This window comes from Pseudocercospora fijiensis (genome assembly GCF_000340215.1).
Source record: "Pseudocercospora fijiensis CIRAD86 unplaced genomic scaffold MYCFIscaffold_15, whole genome shotgun sequence".
NCBI lineage: Eukaryota > Fungi > Ascomycota > Dothideomycetes > Mycosphaerellales > Mycosphaerellaceae > Pseudocercospora > Pseudocercospora fijiensis.
In genome coordinates this window covers 797,846-813,814 of record NW_006921546.1, presented here as the reverse complement: position 1 = coordinate 813,814, position 15,969 = coordinate 797,846, and the positions used below count along the sequence as shown (strand labels likewise).

Below are 15,969 nucleotides of genomic sequence, written 5' to 3'. Positions count from 1 at the left end.
AGAAGCGAACAATTTCCGCTAATAAAATAGATTGCCGATTACTACCGATAGATATCTAATAGCTAGCAGGTTCTTTATTGCGGTATGTAATCCCTTCGTAAACGGAAGTGTTTTTTAGGACACTATTAGGTTAAACCTAAATAGGCCTCTCGTCTCGACCGGTAATCAATTTACGTAGTTATTACTAGTATTAGTATCTAATCGGTAGACTACCTATAGACCTACTCTTACTCCTTTATAGTATTTAGAACCGCGCTCTTTTATATAATATAGTATTATTATACCGCTACGCCGCCGGATTATTAATATTATAGACAACTTTATAGGCGGCGTTCCTTAGTCGTATTTGCCGCAATATTAGCGTATAAATACGTAGCCGCCGGACCTAAGTAAGGCTATAGAGCAGCCGGTTTATAGTTAAATAATAGACTTCGATAATACTAATAGCGAGTATAGCGATATTAAGATAGGTACTAGTCGAGGTAACGGTACGATAGGCGCCGATAAAGAGGGTAAATCTAATAATAACGAGGCGTACGAAATAGAAGTAGATACTAATAGAGCGCCGTAGTAAGAGCCGGCAATAATAGACGCGAGTGCTATACCTATAATAGAGGAATTAGATAGATATATACTATTAAGCGGACCTTACTATAAGACGTCTATCTTATTGCTAGAGGGCTTCTTTAACTAGCTAAATAAAGTGCCGCCGATCGCTTATTAAAGTCGTTATAATAGCGACAATTATACTAAGAATTGTCTAAGCAATTAGTTATACTTCGAGAGTACTAGATACGACCTCCTACTACTATATTTCCGCCTATTCTTTATAGACGTTATATTATCGATGCTAGCTCGGTTCTCGAATACGTATACGGCTTATAAGAAGGCGATTGACTAGAAGGAGTTAATAGTTATAGAACTAAAGATCTAGCTCGGATTAATAATCTATATATTAGTCGTTAGGTAAGCTAATACTAACGAATATTACTCTAGGCGCGGCGAGTAGCCTATCTACCTATTAATAAGGTTTATAGGTCGCAGTCGCTTTAATAAAATAAAGCGATACTTCTACTACGCGGAGCCTAAAGATAACTTACTAAAGTATCGCTTTTACGATAAGATTAAGCCTCTAGCGGACGAGTTAAGGAAGCTCTTTATATAGTACTATATTCTAGCTACTATAGTTGCTATCGGCGAGATAATAGTACGCTTTATAGGCAGGTTAGTCTATACGATTATAATTAGAGGCAAACCCGTATCTATCGGATATTATATTCTCGCGCTCTACGAGGCCGGATACTACTATTTCTTCGCCTTTAAGAGCCCTACAATCGCTACCTAATACGTAGATATCGACTTCGAGAGTATATTATCGAAATTAAGTACGGTAGATAAGGCAATAGTAATAACGTTGTCGCTAACGTTATATATAGTTATATTTCTATATTCTTAACTGCCTTCTGCCTCTTATTTCTTCTCGCTCTATTACGATAACCTATTTACTAGTAGAAAGCTATTTTATATATTAAGAGCTATAGGCATTATAGCGACAGGTACCGCGAGAGCTAACTATAGCGACTAGCCGAAGGAATTTAGTTAAAAAGTTAATAAGAAGAAGGACCGCTTACTATTCGGATATTAACTCTTTAAGACCCTATATAACGATACTATAGCGATAATATAGTAAGATAAGAATATTGTCTAGGTATATACTACTATATACGATCTATAGATATAAGAAGAACGTAATCGTAAGAAGCTACGAGATTCTAGTACCTTTACGAAGTTTCTACGTAAAATAGCCTAGAGAGACCTCCTAGTCGTTAAACTTCTCGTTCTTTTATAGTCTATTAAATATAACGATTGTATAGGCGGCGTAGATATTTATAACTTATTACAAAGCTATTATAGTACTTAATTAAAGTATGTCCGAGCCTAGTATAGCCTATTCTTTAATATACTAGATATAGCGGTAATAAATGCCTATATTCTATATAGGGATAGGTTTAAGCGGATATACTAGATACCTAACTTCCTACGCTTAACGTATATAAAGGATAAGCTAGTATTTACTTAACGACAATTTAGAATAAGACTAGCTTAGTACCTTGTCTTATCTAGAGCTAGAGAGCGAGATACCGCTATAGTAGCTACTACGATATTACTTAATAATAGTATAGTCCGTAGGTACCGTAGTAGGTACGTAACTAGATACGTACGTACTAGAAATACTAGCAAATTACTCTAAAATAGCTACGTTAGATCGACGTCTATACTACCTATAATACGACTAGCTCTAGCTACTTATACTATAGTATTTCTAAGCTCGCAAAGCGATAATAAACGCCTTACTTACTAGTACTATAGGTACGAGAAGAATACTAAGCAGACTATTAATTATATACTATAGAAGGCTTTACTTTACTATAGTATATATAGTCTAAATTAGCCTCTTTATAAGTAGTATTTTAAGCCGTTTTATACTTCTTAATAGTACGGTTATATAGCTATTACTAATTAGGTCTATACCCTCTTATTCTATAGGTTCTATAGGTTCTATATTTACCTACTATAGTAGTATATACTAATACGGCCTTCGGAGGTCTTAGCCGTATACGGCCCTATATAGGGGCTATAGCTAATCGGACTATTTACTTACGGGCCCCCTATAATAGGGTTTAGAGTAGGTTTGACCTTAAAAATAGGCAAAGGGATGCTTCGACGATGGGGCTTAGAGAGCCTGAAATGCAGAAAGCTAAGCCGAGGATAAGGGGTTCTAGCGTTGGGTTGATTGGCTCGCCGATATTCCGCGGCCTAGCGTTGCTTTACTTGGCGCCAGCGCATCGTGATTCGACTCGACTTTCATCCCCGCTTTGCGCCGGCGCATAAAGCGTACCTTGCCTTTACATAAACCCAGCGCAAGCACCACCGCGCACCCATCATGTCCCCAGTCCTGCGATCCGCCAAGAGGAAAAGGGCAAACACCGACGACAGCGCGCACGAGCTGTCGCGCACTCGACCGACGCCATCCGCGAAGCCCATCAAGAGGAGGAGGCGGAGGAGCATCGGAGAGGCACCGCGAGACGGCCTTCGTCCTGTTCTCACGGCTCGAAGCTTGCAAGAGATACCTCGCGAAAGCGAAAGTGGGACAGAACGAGTATACCGCTGGGAGGTCAGAGACACTGCGCGGCTGCACAATATGTCGTCTTCTGCGAGTAGCAGCAACCCTCACAAAAGATCGCGCAAGACATCAACTATCGCCAGCGAATCATCCTTGCCGACATCCGTGATCTCGGAGCGCACATCTACCTACGACAAAGTCGCATCGGATGTTCTTATGGACAACGACATCTACGGGCCATCATACTGCGTAGATCCCGCCAACAAGGCAGCCCTGCAGGCTACTTTGGACCGTGATCGGAGGTCGCTATCTCCGACTGTGTATCCGGACAGCATTTTCCCCAAATTCGTGCGCGCAAATCACGAAGCGCTCAATGAGGGCCAGCTTGTCTCGGAGGTTGTGCATCCTTACTTCACCAGCTACTTTGACCATGTTAGATCCACAGATCTAGCCTTTTCCAATCTGGAGCCAATCCTTCGACCTCCGGCCAGAATGCCACCTCCCAAGCCTGATCACAGCTTTGGCATTTCAAAGGAAGACATCAAGCCTGCGGTCCGCGATGCCCTCAAACCCTACATCGTATGCGCAAATGGTTCCCATACCCCTGCCGCTGTCAACGACATGATGCAAGTCAAAGGCCGCGATGGCAAGACTTCAGTATTGGAGTCCCAAATCACTTTGGATGGCGCATTTGGAGAGCGAGCGATGCACAAACTTCATTCCTATGCGAGAGGATCGGACCTTCCACCGGATGGAGTCGCCCACGCCTTCGTGCAGTCTTATCACGCTGGCACAATGAAATTCCATGCCGTGCACAGGCAGCCCAGTGCTACCCCCGATGGGCCAGATCGAATCTACACCACGGAAATTGCGGGCCAATATCTTTGTGGCTCTCCTGCCCAATTTCGCGACGGCTTGAAGAAGTACCGAAACAGCGTGGAATACGCAGCTCAATGTCGGCGTCGAGCAGTGGAGGCTGCGAATGCACGAGCTGAGCAGGCAGTCGTGGAAAGCGAAGCTGGCGGAGATGAAGAAGGCGATGAATTCTATGACCTCGTAGATTGATTCTGCAATTCCAAGAAATTCCTACTCACTTCCGTGTGCTCCACATGAACCAGGCCAGAATGTGACAAGAATGCGTATGCCATTGCAGCAGACATAAACCTGCGACAATTGACCCCATTCAGGATGGAAAGGCAGTGGAGGGACTGGGAGAGATGGAGACAGGGCTAGGCAACGTCTCGACCGAGGAGGGTGATGACTGCTGTTGACAGCCTTGCCGCGGCGCACAGGGAGTCGCCTGCTCTGACTCCTCTGAGTCTGACTGACGCGGTGATGCCGTACGAGCGCAGGCACGAACACGAGCACGAGCACGAGCACGAGCCAGTGGAGACGGTGACGCAGTGCGAGCGCGGGCATGAGCAAGTGGATTTGGCGCCGCAGAGACTGTGCGAGGACGAGTGCGTGAAGCTTGACGAGTACGTGCAGCTTGAGCAGTATGTGGAGCTTAACGTGTACGTGGAGCTTGACGAGTGCTAGGCGCTGGCGATCCAGGACGAGTACGTCGAGCGGATGGTCGGTGAGTTTTGTACGCTGCTACACACTCGAAGTAGAAGGTCCCGCAAGATATCAGTTTGAGGCAATCGTGACCTGCAGCACGAAGTCGTCCACGCCGTCTGGGCAAGGAGAGTGCAACAGCGGCGTGCAGATGTATGCGGTAGAGACAGCATCGTAGCATGGCCGTCCGCAAATGGCGAATGGCGATCGCATATCAGGTCCGTATTACCGTGGTTGTGACAGGAGAGAGCATGCTGAATGTGGAAGAGGCATAGCTCAAGGAATTCGTCGAGTTGGATGAGCGTAACGGGCGGCAGGTGTAGGGAAGTCTGAGATGTGGCGCTGGCAATGCCTTGTTCTGATATCCGATCTGTGCAGAAGACAGATAGGGAAACGCTCATCTCAGCAGGTCCGCATGCGGCGTGTGTCGGTCTGCGTCGGGAAGTCGTAAGGCCAAGAACTTGCCCTCGCCACTTCCCCGAGCCCTAGCTACCCGCCCGAGCCCCAGTAGATATACCAATATAGAATCGGCCTGAATAAGATTACGTGCTGTTTCCACCTATTACATATCATATCCATTCTTAGTTAGTAGCGCAGAGCGCGTTACCTAGGAAGTCGCGCCTCGAAGTCGCGCCTCGAAGTCGCGCCTCGAAGTCGCGCCTCGAAGTCTACTAACCTAATATTTATATTTCTTCCCCCTTTTATAGTAGAATGCCTAGTAACTACCGAAAATAGCTAAATCTCTATTATACGAAGTATATATTAGCGAGTTTCTCGATAATCTCGTCGCTAGCGGCGAGATAGTAGTAGTAGCGGCGGTAGAAGGTACTAAAGGTACTAAAGGTACTAAAGGCGCTAAAGGCGCTAAAGGCGCTAAAGGCGCTAAAGGTATTATTAAAGGTATTAATAGTACCTATAATAAGATATATTAACTCGAGTATATAAAGAACGAGGCGACTTTATATAAGTTAAGGCTAACGATAGCTCGTAGACTAATAGTCTAAGGACTACTTAGTTTATAAAGTTGTTTACTTATATAGTCTAGAGTTAGACCGAGGAAGAATTTAACGATAAGGCTTATAAGCTAGATAACGTATTTCTATAGTTTAAGTCCTATCTAAATAATAACTAGTAGTATTATAAGGAGAGGATTGTCTACTTCTAGACTAACTAAGTAATCCACTTTAGCTATAAAACAACGTTACAAGTCGAGGTAACCTACGGTCGGATTAAGGAGTAGTTAAACTATAGCAGTCGATACGATATCTTTACCCTCTTCGAGTCGCTTCTTAATTAGTAGTACTAAGGCTACGACCGCCGCCGTACTATACTCGCTAATAACCTAAAGCGCTATTCTAAGGCCTTAATCGGTCTATTCTAGTCTTCTATAACTCGAGTTATTAGCGACTATTACCTTCTCGAAGTATAGGCTCTATACTCGCGTACTAACTCGCTTTTAAAAGCTATAGTTAATACTAATAGTAACGAGATTAAGCACTCGGCTTACTCGTATTCTTATCTATAGTGCCGCTATAACGACTACCTATCTAAGACTTATAGCTATCTATATCTTTACGATATTATAAAGCTTTTAGAGATATAGGGTAGCCGTATAGTGCTATTACCTTCTTACTTCTACGCTTACTAGTTTATCGACTTCCGAAAGGTATAGCTCCTCGACTCGTACCGTATTTAAGAGCTATAGATAATCTATAGCAACTGTAAACCTCTTACTAGCGGAGCGACGTTGTATATAACAAAGCGTATAGTAACGGCTCGAGAATTAGACGACTTAAATAAGATAGTAGTAGCTAAGAAGTAGAAGATAGTAATAGTAAGGACCGTAGACTTTATATTAGAGCTAGGCGTATCTCTTACTTAGTTAAGGACTACTATTGCTTACTATAAGTGCGTTAAGAGCTAATACCGCACTTAGTTATACCCTTACTAGAAGGCTAACTATGCCTATAGACCTGCCTATTACCCTATAGGCTTTAACTATTATAATCTACGGTAAGAAGCACTTCTAGTTAAACTATAGTAACCTCCTTCTAAGCTAGACCTTCTATAGTAAGAGGTTAATAACCTTCGAGCGCGTAAAGAATAGCGTACTTAGTAATAGATTAAATATAGCCGATAGTAGGCGGCATTATTTAAATAGTAATAACGATAGGCTGCTTAGTAATACGACTAGTACTAGTAATAATAATAGTCGCTTATATAGCTAATAGGACGGCTACTTTACTACTAGGTGCTATATTAATAGCACTATTAGTTTACTTAGTAGTAGTATTATATATAGTAGTAGGCTAGTTAGTAAATAAGAGACTAATATAAGCTAGCATATATAGTATTACGTAGTTATAAGGCTGTAGGTCGTAATCCGCTTAGACCTAAGTAGATAGCTAGCAACTAATAATACCTTAAATTTTGCTATACTACTAATTTGCTAAGAAACTTTAGCTTTATAGCTAGTAGTAGTATAGAAGTAGTTGCCTAGTCGGTAGTAGTTACGGGGATCCGGAAATCGCTTCCCTACGCGATTTTGTTAGGAATAGCGGATTCTATAATCTACTATATTACTAGGGCTCGGGCGGATAGCTAGGGCTCGGGGAAGTAGCGAGGATGCCTAAATTCTCGTTAGTTAGCTAAGCGCCTGCTTCTAAAAGTTAATATTGCGCGATATATATTCTCCTTCCGCATTCGAATAATACGCCTCTCTTATTGCTATTATAGACGCCGCCTTTATTGCTATCTACGGTATACGAATATAGTGCTACCTTACTTAGCCGGACTCTTACAAACATAATACAATCGCGATTTACTAGCTGTCCACTTTCCTATACGGTATCTTGTATGCCTACCTCCGACTTATAGCATCTTACACTCTAACCTCCTATACGAACTTCTACTTCTAGTCGTCTCGAGCGAACGGAATTAAGTATAATAAAGTTGCGATTGAACTAATCTCTTCTTTCCTACGCGGATTCTTGCACTCTAACCTCCTACGTAACTTTCCTTGTCTAATCCTCTCGAGCGAACGAAATTAACTATAATAAGTTTGCGATTGAAATAGGCTCTTCTTTCCTACGCGGCGTCTTACATCTACATCTCCGTGTTACAGGATCTCGCGCTCTAACTCCTACGTAGCTTTCCACTTCCGGCCGTCTCGAGCAGCAGAAATCAATTATATAATCATGAATTGCGGATAAATTAAGCTCTCTTTCCTACACGGCATCTTGAATCCACATCTCCGTGTTATACGATCTCGCACTCTAACTTCCTACGCCACTTCTCCTTTCTCATCATCTCCAGCGAACGAAGTCAAGTATAATGAAACCGCGATTGAAACGAGCGCTTCTTTCCTGTTTGGGAAGGCTGTCTGGATCGCACTGCCAAGCTTCATGTCAACATTCCCGAAGCAGTGCGTACCTTATGGCTTGCAATCTCCCGCTGCTTCGTTTGCCTTCCTTATTGTGTATGTAGCTGTACGAGCGAATGCCATTCGTTTTCTTCTCTGTCAACACTCCATCTACCAAACCCACACCCGCGCCCTCGCAACACCGCAATATCTCATCATCCCAACATCTCATCATCCCAATATCTCATCATCTCATTATCCCAACATCTCATCATCCCAACATCGCCTCACCGTATCTCAAGATCGCAATACCACCACACTACAACATCTCTGACCCACAACATGCCTTGCAACTACAAGGCTCCAGCTTCTCAAGCAGCTTTCGACAACTTTGCTCATGCTTTCTCGGGATCATATATCAATGATATCTCGGGATCACAGCTGAACAGCCTTTACGACGCTCTTGTCTGGTCGCCGCCTCTTCCACACACACAGGCAGAGGAAGAGCGTAATAAGCGGAATCTCCTGGCCTGGATCGCACGCAATCATCCAGAACTCAGCAATCCGGGCCAGAGAATGCCTACCAAGGCAATCCTGGATGCTTCAATGCAGCTTCGCACCTCTAACAGCGACGATGTAGCCGGAGGAGCACTGATCCGTCACGACAGTCATCAGAATGTCGATCGTCTGGAGCAGAACGTCGGTACCGGTCATCCAAATCTTGACTACAACAACGTTGACGAAGTTCAACAAGCGACCGCCGACCACCGCCGCCCAACGCGAGCATCCTTGCTCCCACCAGCCCGCATATCGACTCGTCGCAAGTCACGAGCATCACTCCCACCAGTGACGGCACCAGCAGCAGCAGCCGTCCGTCCAGCAATGTCGGCTGAAGCCATGGACTCACTCATGCAAGACGTCGAATCCAAGATGTTGCCCGCTTCTCCCACACCCAAGCCTCGCAGCCGCAAAGCCAAGCAGCCATTGGCAATTCACGAAGACTCGGAGGGCGTAAGCAAATTTCCCATCCACACTTCCTTCTTTACCACAACTACCCCAAAAGCTGATCATCATCATTCTCTGCAGTTCTCCGACGACGCGGGGGCATCTGTATGGCAGTACGATTTTGCGCAGACGAGCGCATCTCAGCCCCAATCGGTGAGTTCCAAACACATTCCCAACTTCCCCATTCTCGCATCTGACTTAAAAAAAACTTACCACAGCCAAATCCTTCCGATTTCGAAGACGACGAAGCCGACTTCTCGGACTCCTGCGACAAGGCTCGCGACAACACTATTCACAACTGGGTCAACATCAACAACAACAAGAAGAAGGCAGCATCCTCCTCGTCCAAGATCGCATCTGATCCTCCCACCTCGCAACCCGCCACTGCCCAGACCAACACTTCTTCTTCTTCTTCTACCTCCAACCTCACCCAAGCCCTCATCGACGCCCTGGACCGTAACATGGGCGACGTTCATCAGAAATGCCACGCGAAGGATTTGGACAGTGCGATTCAGAGTCTTGCTACGATGATGAGTTTGGTGGTTATGGTTCGTGACAGTGGGTTTCATATTGAGGAGTGAGATGGACGAGAAGGAGGGTACTGGTTGTGAGAGGAGAGTATTTTGTTGATTGGAGGGAAAGAAATAGGTTTCATTTGTATGGATGGATGGATGGATAGGGTGATACGATGTGTGAGAGAGAAAGGAGAATTTTCATTTGTATTTTGGATGTGTGTCAGATACGTAGAACTTTGAACCTGGCGGGCTGGACCTTGCCACACGCTCACTGCTTTTGCTTCCCACTCTTCTATCCTTCGCAGTTCACAGACAGCTGTTTGCGCCTATAGGTCCACCCCTGTTTTTGATCAAATAAAGGCTATTTGGTGCGCCAAGTCTACTTGACCAAAAGCGCCTTATTAGGTTAAATGGACTATTGTATTAGGTCAAATGAGGCCATTATAATAAGACTGTTATATAAGCGCCTTCTATAGTAGATTGAGACTATTGTATAAGCGGCTTCTACCATAGAAAGTAGACTATTCTTCTATAGTAGACTAAGCCGAGTTATAAAGCTAAGTTAGTGCCAATTGCGGCATATAATGTAGACTAAGAGAGTAATACTATATAGCAATATCTAAGCAATATCTAAGAGCGCTCGTATAGTAGAATAAGTAATTACTTCCGCAGCTGCCGCCCTACTAATTTCTTAGCTGTCCGTCTCTTCTAAACGCCTATAGGTACCTTCTTAAGCAATATCTTCTCGGTCGGCTTCTTAGTACGCTTTCTACGCCCTTTTAGTAACGATAACAGTAGAGATAGTAGTACCGCTAGCAACGGGGGCGAGGGCTTAACTATAGGCGCAACCGGCGCGCGTAATTAAGTCGGTATATCGTCTTAAGTAGGAAGACTGCTACTGCGAGCGGTCGGTGCGGTCGGTACGGTCGGTACGGTCGCTCGAGCGAGAGTCGTATCTTCGAGGTCGCCTTCGAGAAGGTCGAAGTCGTCGTCGCTAAAGCCGTTAAATACCTTACTATTATTAGAAGCTAAGAATTGGCTGTTACCTACTATCGACTCGTTATCTAAATATCTGTAGCTTAGGTTAGTTATGTTATTATAGCTATTGCTAACGCTATAGTATAGCTCTAAGCATAGAAGACCGCGCCTCCGGTAAAGACAGGTATTGTTATTACAACCCTTTACGTAGCGACAATTAGTCGCGCCGTTAAGTGGAATATAAGCCTACCGCTTCGAGGTATACGATAGAGTTATCTCCTTATTCTTATAGCCTTAGAAGCAGCTCTAATTAGCGAAGCTACGTACTATTAAGATAAGGTTGCGGACGTACTAATTGCCTTTAATCTAACCCTATAGAGATAGCAATTTATATATATTACGCACCTCGTCGTTGTCGTCCGTATATTGCTCGAGAACCTAGTAGACAATTACGCAAGGGCCGTTTTATATACGATATCTCTTCGGAATAGCTACGCTAACGAGGTTACTAACGTTGTAGACTATAGGCTCTACCCTACTACCGTAAGCGCGGTTAGCCTTCGCGTTAGCAGAGGCCTAGTTGGCTTTAATTATATCGTCTAGTATATGCCTATTATCGTTAATCTTAATAGACCTACCGGCGCTTAAGATGTAGACCGTTCGGCGGCCTTCTCGCTCGTTAAAATAGCTCTCGCGAGTAGCGCCTCCGAAGGCAAGGGCGTTAGTAAGACCGTCTTCTATTAGACCTTCTTTAGGCGGTACGTTAAGGTCGTTCTCGAAGTCCGTAGTATCGTAATTGAAGTCGATATTATATACGTCCGCTAAGGCTATAGAAACAGTAGCAATCGAGGTAGTATCGTCGTCTATATCTAACGCCGTATTATCGTCGATCTCGTCGACCGGTTATAGGTCGCTATCGTTAAAGATAAGGTCGATATTGCCTTTATTAGCGACACGGCGGCAGTCGTTACTAATAGTAGGCTAGTTAACTAGAGGGTTACGATTGAAGAAGGCCTTATAGGGTATTATTTTGATCGCTATATACTAGGTTAAATTGTAGATCCGTATAGCCTCGTACGTAGCGCTAACCTACCCCTTTAGACCTAATTGTATCTTTAAGGCGGCAATCCGCTTCTTTAGGATACTATTTGCCTATTCTACGAGGCCTTAACTCTATAGATAGTATAGAGCGCTATACGCTATCTTAATCTTAAAGGATTTAATTAGTTGCTTAACAACACCCTTAAACTCCTTACTATTATCTATTTGGTAGAGCTCCGCCTAGCTAATAAAGGTAGCTAAGTCCTATATATAGAAGGCGATTTCCGAGGACTCCTTAGTTATAAGAGCGTACGCCTTCGAGAACTTAGTCTTATAATCCTTTAGGTAAAGAAGATATTAGTATAGACTATCTAGATCCTTCGAGAAGTCGATTAGGTCTATTTGAACGCGTCTAAGAACGCGTAAAGTCTTAATATAGTTAAGAGGTACCTTCGTCTTACTCGAAGGTCGCTACCGCAATAGAGTACACACCTTATAGAACTTAAGAACCTCTTTAATATCCCTCTTAGTTACTCCTTAGAAGCGTATATTTATAAGGGCTTAGATAGGTCTACGTCTTCTATATACGAGTAAGCAGTACTTAGCCTTTAAGACATTAAATATCTCGTATTCCTAGATAACCTATATAGCTAGCTTGCCTTCTTTCTTAATATATATTAACCTACTCTTCTCGTTATTGTAATAAAAGCGACGAAGAGCCTACCGCCGCTCCTAGTATTCCTTCTCTTCTATCTTATTATACCGAGGAAGCTACTCGAGTAGTATTATTACCTATTTAACGAGTCTTAAATAGCGAGAACGGGTATACCTCTTACGAGCGAGGTTAGCGGTCCTTATTAAATAGGCCGCGAATTCTACCTACGTAGAGGCATCGAATAGCTCTATAGCCTACGTTCTATCGCTATCGAAGGTCGGTACGACGGTTAGAGGGGTTGCTAGACGTAGAATAGGCCGTAGTAGTATCCTTCTATTAAGGCGAAGGTTGTCTAATCGAGACTCGGGGGATAATAGTCGAGGGATTAGTATAGTTATTACTACTATCGCAAAGTCGGTTTAGGCTTCGAGACGCCGGAGGTTATCGTACTACTATATAACGTCGCTAGATACTCATTTTTGCAGTAGATAATCGCCTACATCTTATATATCGTCGCTATTATAGTCCGGACTGTATACTATATAGTTGTAGCGATTGTTATAGTAGCGAAGAACGTAGTCGAGATCCGGCTTCGCGAAGGCCGAGCTACTATTTCTACCTCGGAAATTGCCCTTCCCGCCTAGTAATACCTTTAACTATAGTTCTATACGCTATATTAGCCACTACATTAGATAGAATAGCAACGATTGGATCAAGCTAACTGCCGTATTAGAATAGGCTCTATTTGATCAAATCTATAGACTAGTAGGCCATTTTTTAGCTAATTGGCCTTGGGACCTATAGGCGATAACACAGCCCTTATGCCGAATCGGATTCTAATGCGACTATGGAGAAGCGTCAAATCAGCAATGGGTACATGGCGGGAAAAACTCACAGGGAACGTTGGAACGTACCTGATGATGATGATGACGATGATGTCGGCCAAAATGCTCAGTGATCATTGGACGATGTTGGATTCTTAGACGAGATGTTCTGATCGGATGCAAGTTGGATTTGTTCGAGCTTGGTTGCTAGATTGTCGTCGCTAGGCAGTGGTTGAATGTTTCGCAAGGCTTTCTCGATTTCAGTACTGCTGCTGCTTGCTGAGCGTGCGTATTAGTGGAGAGTGTCAATCGCAGAGAATGTATGCATGCATACCTGGTGGGAAGATGGGTCGAGTGAAAGGCTGTGGTGATGATGGCTCTCCGTCTTCGGTTGACTGTGCTGATGGTCGCTGATGAGATGGAGCTGCCTTGTCAGAATCAAGGGCGTGCGGAGGCTCTGTGATTTCTGGTTCGGGCCGCGCGCTTGTGAGAAGGCGCCGTGGAGCTGCCTGATCAGTATCAAGGCCGTGCGGAGACTCCAAGGCTTCTGGTTCAGGCCGCGTGTTGGTGAGAAGGCGCTGTCGAGCTCCGCCTTCCTTTGGGAGTGCTTGCTCATCACGGCCATCATCATCGGTCCTGATCGTCACCCTCCGGTGGGAAGAGGTAGTTGAAGTTGGCTTGGCCTTGCTGGTGGAGTGGCGCTGGCGAATACTGCGTTCCATCGAGGAAACTTGCTCATCATCGTCAAAGTCCTCTGCGCTATAGTGGTGGGATGAAGATGGCTTGTCCTTAGTGGTGGAATGGCGCTGGCGATTACTGCGTTCCTTCGAGGAAACTTGCTCGTCATCGGCAAAGCCCTCTGCGGTATGCTGATGGGATGAAGATGGCTTTTCCTTGGTGGTGGAATGGCGCTGGTGACTTCTGCGTTCCGTACGTCATCGTCAAACTCCACTGCGGTATAGTGATGGGATGAAGATGGCTTGTCCTTGGTGGTGGAATGGCGCTGGTGATTACTGCGTTCCTTCGAGGAAACTTGCTCATCATCGGCAAAGCCCTCTGCGGTATGCTGATGGGATGAAGATGGCTTGTCCTTGTTGGTGGAATGGCGCTGGTGGCTTCTGCGTTCCGTAGACGAAGCTTGCCCATCATCGTCAAAATCCTCTGCGGCGTGCTGGCGGGGTGGAAATGGCTTGTCCATGTTGGGGGAATGGCCCTGGTGAGTTCTGCGTTCCGATGACGAGGCTTCATCAAACCAATGACGACCAGACACTGCAGTAGCTTGAGATTGGGAGGCAAAAGCAGCATTCATACGGTCCTGGAACGCACGACGATTCCTAAGGCGCTCGAGATGCAGTCTCTAGAGTTCAGCTTCGAAGTCGAAAGGCTCCTCCGAGCCTGGGTCGTTGGGCATAACGTGTAGATGTACGCTGGGAGGGAGGAAGGTGAAAGTGAAGCGAAGAAAGCGAAGGCGTTGGGGGAGTTTGTTGGAAATGGGAAGACGATGGAGATGCCGAAACAGCTGCCACCACGGGCATCAGTCACACTGGGCGTAGGCGGTGTGCTTGCTGGCATCTTGTTTGTGGACGATGCAGTGTCGCTTTCAAGCACAAGCAGCAGAAGAGACGGAGGCGCACAGCTCGATCGGCCTGCGAACAAGTTGAAGCGCCAAATTGATGCATTTTCAAGCAACTTTGATGGACCATCACGATCTTGACGCGACGGACCTACAGTGGCCGGTGCATGTGTTCATTCGTGCACTGAAGCGACGCTGTATCCGGGGTTTCGTCACACACTCTACCCCGCTGTTCGCGGGGGTTCCGGCTATACGTAAAATCGCTTTTTCTTAGTAGGCCACACGTAAAACTCGACATAGTAGTAGGTTCCAGTCCTATATAGATATCTAGGTGTATATAGTATTAAACCGCGAGTCGAGGCATTATATTAGCTAGTTTATCCGAGTATATACTACTATATAGTAGCTATAGGACCTTACTATCGCTATTTCTTATATAATCCTTAGCAGGCGCGTCTACCTTATTCCAAAGCGTATAGTCCTCCTGTTTCTTATATTCTACTATACGGATCGTATATAAAACTCGGTATAGGGCGTAATAAGAGCAAAAACGTAAAGAGGGTACGAGCTAAGCGGTTAACCGAGGCGGAGAGGGCAGAAAGGGTAGTAGAGCGCGTCGTTTCGAGGTACTACGAATTAGTAGCTAAATCGGATAAGAAGGTTAGTATTCGAGCGCTCTATAAGAGTAAGAAAGCAACTCGCCTATATTCTCGCATCTATTAGCGGTTAAAAGGCCGTAGGTCGCTATTTAGCCGTCTATTAACTAATACTAAATTAGACGAGTCTTAAGAGATAGTACTAGCGGATTATTGTCGAGAGAGGGACGAAATAGGCATATTCTTACCGGTGCCGCTAATTACTATTATAGCGATAGATATGCTAGTAAGCCTACTACTAGAAGGTATATTAAAGGATACAATACCGCTATTTGGTATAGACTAGGCGGACCGCTTTCTAAAGCGCTATAGACTTAGTAAGGTTAAGTCTAAACCGATTAAGGTATAGCGGAAGGAAGCTTACGACCCTTCTACGATAAGGAGCTAGTTTAACCGGTTTAAGGCGATAATAAGGCGACTAGATATAAAGCCGCGGAACGTATAGAATTTCGATAAAACTAGCTTCCGGGTTAGAATTAGTAGCAACGAGTATATCGTTACAATAGATACGAAGCGGCGCGCCTAGACTAAGTATAACAGCAACCGTACGTATATAACTGTCGTCGAGACCGTAAACGCGTTTAGTGAGGTAGTAGACTATTAGTTAATCGTCAAAGGTATAATAGTCTAAGAACGGTAGGTGCCGAAGGAAGGTAAGTCTATTACTACTGCTATTACTA

General features: G+C 44.7%; 4 protein-coding genes across 4 annotated transcripts; 3 read left to right on the top strand and 1 right to left on the bottom strand.

Annotated features, from left to right (window-relative positions):
* Positions 1-3,202: 3,202 nt before the first annotated feature.
* On the top strand, positions 3,203-4,212 carry MYCFIDRAFT_205515 (uncharacterized protein; the record flags this gene model as incomplete). The annotated part of the gene is made up of 1 exon (XM_007934150.1): positions 3,203-4,212. The coding sequence occupies one exon, from the start codon at positions 3,203-3,205 to the stop codon at positions 4,187-4,189; it is 987 nt and encodes a 328-aa protein (XP_007932341.1). The 3' UTR covers positions 4,190-4,212.
* Positions 4,213-8,384: 4,172 nt separating this feature from the next.
* Positions 8,385-9,628, top strand: MYCFIDRAFT_200799 (uncharacterized protein; the record flags this gene model as incomplete). Its single annotated transcript, XM_007934149.1, has 3 exons — positions 8,385-9,053; positions 9,129-9,200; positions 9,266-9,628. 3 exons carry the CDS (start codon positions 8,385-8,387, stop codon positions 9,626-9,628), a joined length of 1,104 nt encoding a protein of 367 aa, XP_007932340.1.
* A 3,455-nt stretch (positions 9,629-13,083) lies between these two features.
* On the top strand, positions 13,084-13,343 carry MYCFIDRAFT_180284 (uncharacterized protein; the record flags this gene model as incomplete). Its single annotated transcript, XM_007934148.1, has 3 exons — positions 13,084-13,190; positions 13,220-13,263; positions 13,309-13,343. 3 exons carry the CDS (start codon positions 13,084-13,086, stop codon positions 13,341-13,343), a joined length of 186 nt encoding a protein of 61 aa, XP_007932339.1.
* A 22-nt stretch (positions 13,344-13,365) lies between these two features.
* On the bottom strand, positions 13,366-14,931 carry MYCFIDRAFT_180283 (uncharacterized protein; the record flags this gene model as incomplete). The annotated part of the gene is made up of 5 exons (XM_007934147.1): positions 13,366-13,953; positions 13,980-14,338; positions 14,383-14,784; positions 14,819-14,862; positions 14,918-14,931. 5 exons carry the CDS (start codon positions 14,929-14,931, stop codon positions 13,366-13,368), a joined length of 1,407 nt encoding a protein of 468 aa, XP_007932338.1.
* Positions 14,932-15,969: the final 1,038 nt, after the last annotated feature.